General features: G+C 43.2%; 1 protein-coding gene across 1 annotated transcript; it reads left to right on the plus strand.

The window, feature by feature from the left end:
* The first annotated feature begins 2,829 nt into the window (after positions 1 to 2,829).
* LOC140857436 (malonyl-coenzyme A:anthocyanin 3-O-glucoside-6''-O-malonyltransferase-like) lies at positions 2,830 to 4,447 on the plus strand. Its single transcript, XM_073256245.1, has one exon. It carries the CDS (start codon positions 2,917 to 2,919, stop codon positions 4,279 to 4,281), a length of 1,365 nt encoding a protein of 454 aa, XP_073112346.1. The 5' UTR covers positions 2,830 to 2,916; the 3' UTR covers positions 4,282 to 4,447.
* The last annotated feature ends 591 nt before the right edge of the window (positions 4,448 to 5,038 follow it).

Consider the following 5,038-nt stretch of genomic DNA (forward strand, 5'->3'; position numbering starts at 1 on the left):
ACAAAACACCGGGAGAGAAGAGAAAGTAAGATACAATAGTAGGTTGATTAGTGGATACATCCATGGGATCACTGCTAAAGAATACCTCAGACTCTCGAAATGTCATATCCATACTGACCAACATACGCCGCTCAGAAGGATAATAGTATTTATATCCCTTCTGAGTAGTAGAATAGCCAACAAAAATACATTTGAGAGCCTAAGGATCAAGTTTACCGATCATAGATCAATGATCTCAGACAAAGCACACATACCCAAATACCCGAGGAGATATAACAAAAGAAGATACTTCTTGTAAGCACTTAAGTGGCATGCGATAGTCCAAAGCTTGAAGAGGCATCTGGTTAATAAAATAGGCTACAGTAAGAACTGCCTCATCCCAAAGAAACTTAGGAACCCTTATAGTGAAGGACAAAGATCGAGTTACTTCCAATAAGTATCGATTTTTACGTTCAACCACACCATTCTGAGCAGGCGTCTCAACATATGTAGTTGGATGGACAATCCCATGAGCAGCTAAATACTCATGGAACTCCCTATACATGTACTCAATGCCATTGTTTGACCTCAGAGTTTTGATTGTAGTATTAAACTGAGTATTTACAAACTTGTGGAACTCCTTGAAGCACCTGAGAACCTCATCCTTCGTTTTTAGTAGATAAACCCAGATCACTTTACTATGACAGTTAATAAATGTAACAAAGTACCGATGTCCAGAAAGAGAAACAGTGCTACACGGCCTCCACACATCAGAGTGAATAACACCAAAGATCTTAATACTTTGAGTGCCAGAAATAGGATAAATAGTTTGTGTGTCTTTAGCAAACTCACATGCATCACAAATCAATTTATGCTTGTCACAGATATTATATAAACTAGGAAAGAGTCTTGCTAACACAGAGAGAAAAAGATGACCAAGCCTACAATATTATAACTGGAGTTCATGCACAGCATTCTCAGAAGAAGATACAACCAAACCAGTCTTCAGATTACCTTTCTATCCTCTTCCAGTCAGATAATAAAATCTATTATGCATTCTACCATACCCAATCATCTCCTTCATTGTCAGCTCTTGTAGAACACAATAGATAGAAAAAAATATTACTTTGCAATTTAAAGCAGTTATAATGGAGCTTGTAGAGAGGAGATTAGTAAAAAAATTAGAGACATGTAAAACTGAGGACAATGTCATGTCGGTGTATAGTTGATAGAACTTTTTTCTGACATAGTGGAGAAGGATCCATCAGCTATACGTACTTTATCCCGACCAGAGCAAGGTGAATATGACATGAATGACTTGGATTGTCCTGTCATATGACTAGTAGCTCCTGAGTCTAGAATCTAATATTGAGAAGTATCTAAGGCAGTAAGTACACTACAACTATCGGAAGTATAAGAACTAGTTTGTGCAAAACAAGAATGAAAAATAGAAAAAAGACTGGAAGAATCACTAAGCAAACCCGTAGCAGATGAAGAGGTATCGCTAGAAGAAATGTTCAGCTTGGTCAGAATGTGACGTAGAGTCTGAAGTTTCTTTATAGACAAAGAACCTCCAACATCAGTAGATGGAGTAGCAGAAGCAGATGAAACCGTAATAGACAGAGGAGCTGAAACAGATGAAGTAGCAACGTGGACCTCAGAAAAATTGGCTTGACCACGGTCAATTACTCCTCCAGAGTGCCCACCTCTTCGCCGATCTCCTCTACCATGACCCTGGCCAGATAAAGGACGACCATGTAACTGTCAGTATGTATCAAAGATGTGCCCCGATTTGTTGCAATAGAAGCATATCCGTATATCTCGATCACCTCTACCGTGTGGCTGTGATTGGGGCTTAATGACGATCGCAGAACGAACTGTTTCAGCAGAGGAGGCAATCATCATACATCGACGAGTTTTCTCACTTAGAATTAGTAAAAAGATCTAATTGAGAGAAGACAGATCAGAACTTCGACCCAAAATTTGAACTATAATTGGGTCGAATTCTTCATTAAGGCCGACAAAGAAATCAAAGATTCGTTCCTCATGTGTAAATTTTTTAAACTCAGCAGCATCATTAGCACAACTGATCTTGAAAAGACGATAAAAATCTAGTTCTGACAATAAACGTTGAAGTTCTGCCATATAAGCGGTGACAGAAAATTTGCCCTGCTTGAGTACACATATATTACGTTTGAGCTCAAAAATTTGAGTTGTGTTACCCTACTGAGATTAAGTTCGGACAGCAGCTTTTCAAATTTTTTGAGCGGTTTCAAAGAATAACATGTTCTGAGCAATTGAGGGCACCATAGAGTTGATTAGCTAGACCATCACAAATGAGTTGTTCGACTCCCACTACACAAAAGCAGTCTCATGTTGGTGGCTGCGATTTTACCCCAGTGAGAAAATCCTCCAAACCGCCTCAAAAAGTGAAATAGCAAAGAGTCATCTTTTTCTTCTTATCAAAAAAAATCTTCTCTTCTATTTTAAAAAAGTGACGGTTTTGTATCAAAGAAAAGCCGTTCAAATCAGTATTAGAGGCTACTTCTGCCCAAAAAAAAAAAAGGCCAGAAAATAAAGGCTGATGATTTGCACGGGAATGCAAGTGGCCATTGGTCGAATGGAGAGTAGATATCAGACCAGATCTTTCCAAGCGTATGACTACATTGACCAGACGCCTATGAGGACCGATGCTGCACGACACGTTGCTCACGATAATAGAAATTTGTTTTGCAACTTTACACAAAAATTTAAAAATGGCTGCCATTTGGTTCTGCCGCAGCTTCGTCACATGCTTCCGCTGCTCCTCTGATTTTCTTCTCTTAAGAAGTTCCAGCACCGCTATAAATTATTGCATTTCTTTTGCGAACTTCGATTCCCCTCGGGCTGTTGGGAAGGAAGACATTCACCAAATCCCGAAGCTAGAAGTGTCCTGCAATGGCGTCAAACTCCCCAGCACTCAGAGTTCTGGAGAACTCCCGGGTCTCCCCACCATCCGGATCGGTTGCTACTGCATCCATCCCCCTCACCTTCTTTGACATAATCTGGTTAATGCATTACCAGCCTGTCGAGCGCCTTTTCTTCTATGACTTCCCCCATCCAACTGCTCATTTCATAGACTCCTGCCTCCCTAACCTCAAATCCTCCCTCTCCCTCACCCTGCAGCACTTCTTCCCTCTTGCCGGTAATCTCCGTCGCTCCCTCGGCAGCGATGACCGGTACGAGATATCCTACGTCGACGGCGACTCTGTTCCCTTCACCGTCGCGGAGCACGACGGTGATTTCCATGATCTCTCCGACGCCCATGCGTGCGACGTCTCCAAGCTCCTGCAGTTGGTCCCCCAGTTGCTCAAGTCCCAAGACGCTCAGCCTTTGCTAGCTTTACAGGCGACCGTGTTCCCGAATCGTGGCATCGTCATCGGGGTGTCGGTTCTCCATATTGCATGCGATGGCTCCAGCTCCATGCATTTCATGAAGTCATGGGCCTCCGCGTGCAAGTCGGGAGGCTCGATGCCTGTGGTGGCGCCGCCTCCGCTCTTCGACAGGACCTTGATCCCAGATCCTCGAGGGCTGTACTCTGTTTTCCTTGATGACGCAAAAGGTTTCCAAGCTCCCCAAAATGATACAGTACCACCACCAGGGGAAATTCCTTTCACCGACATGGTCCACGTCACGTTCTCTTTCAAACAAGATCACATTCAAAGGCTCAAGAGACTGGTGCTGGCCAGAGCCGCCGAGCGTGGGACGTCGTTCCATTGCTCGACGATCGTGGTCGTGTTTGCTTATGTATGGGCCTGCCTTGTTAGGATGAGAGACGTTGCAAGTGATAGGAAAGCTTATTTATTATTCCCGGTGGATTGCAGGGGACGACTGCAACCGCCACTCCCAGCGGCGTACTTCGGAAATTGTGTAGGGCCTTGTCTTGTAGAGGTAGCGGTGGGCGATGTTATTGGAGAAGAAGGGTTTGTAGCGGCGGCGGAGGCAATTGGGAAAGCAATTGAAGGAACCAAAGACGGATTTTTGGATGATGCGGAGAGGTGGGTGCGAAGAGTTCTGCCTCTGGTGACTGAGCTACCCATGAGTGTTGCGGGTTCACCAAAGTTCAGGGTTTATGAGACTGATTTCGGATGGGGAGGACCGAAGAAGGTTCTGGTGACGTCCATCTTGGGTCCCGGAGCCATATCGGTGGCAGAGAGCAAAGACGAGCAAGGAGGAATTGAGATCGGTATGGTGCTCCTAAAGCATGTGATGGATGAATTCAGTGCTCGGTTCTGGAATGGATTGAAACTCCTTGCAAAATAATCGTCGACTCAGGTGCCAGCAGGATTGGTAACCATATTATCGGTGAGAGGGAGGGTGAGAAGGAGAGAGACATGTGTTCTGTTCTAGTTTGATAAGATGAAGAGGTTTATATAATAAGTAATTTTCATGTGAAGGAAACAAATGATCGTGGTCCTTTTTGTACAAATTCTAAGGACTTTTGCAATTCAGCTTTTATATAGCCTTTTTTTTTTTTTTTTTTTGGGTAAAGAGGATGCAAAACAGCCATCCTGATTTCTTACATGGGAATAATACGGTGGAGTATTTGCAGAGTCAGTGAAACAGGAAGAGCCAGACTGCAACAGCCAGAGATCAAAAGAAGACGTCAACAGGGTCCCTCTTAGCAATTCAGAGGAGACAATGAAACAGGGATTGAGTTCTATTTGAACCAATTGAGTGGACCTCTGATTTTGATATTCCAAAAGGGCCTCCTCGACCATTGAGAAGCTACGGGCACCACCTTTTTAATGCTAATTAGTATAGATCACAAAAGATGGAACAAAGAGTGCTGGACCATATCAGTTATCCTCCCAAAATCTAATATGCTCCATTCAGCAAATTAAAGGTGAGGCAGAATGCGGTGAGTTGCTTACAAATATCCTTCTCAAGTAGCGACATTTTAGAAGTGCTTTTCTTTGCTTTCACCCCAAACTTAGCCCGCACATAATAAGCAATCTACATTTGTCTTCTCTAAGAAGCATTATTACCTAAAGTAAATCTCCATGCCCATTTTACCAGT

The sequence above is a fragment of the Elaeis guineensis genome, chromosome 4, assembly GCF_000442705.2.
Source record: "Elaeis guineensis isolate ETL-2024a chromosome 4, EG11, whole genome shotgun sequence".
Classification (NCBI taxonomy): domain Eukaryota; kingdom Viridiplantae; phylum Streptophyta; class Magnoliopsida; order Arecales; family Arecaceae; genus Elaeis; species Elaeis guineensis.

Bases quoted from the DNA above. Each gene is read 5' to 3' on its own strand.
- LOC140857436 (XM_073256245.1), top strand. From the start codon at position 2,917: ATGGCGTCAAACTCCCCAGCACTCAGAGTTCTGGAGAACTCCCGGGTC.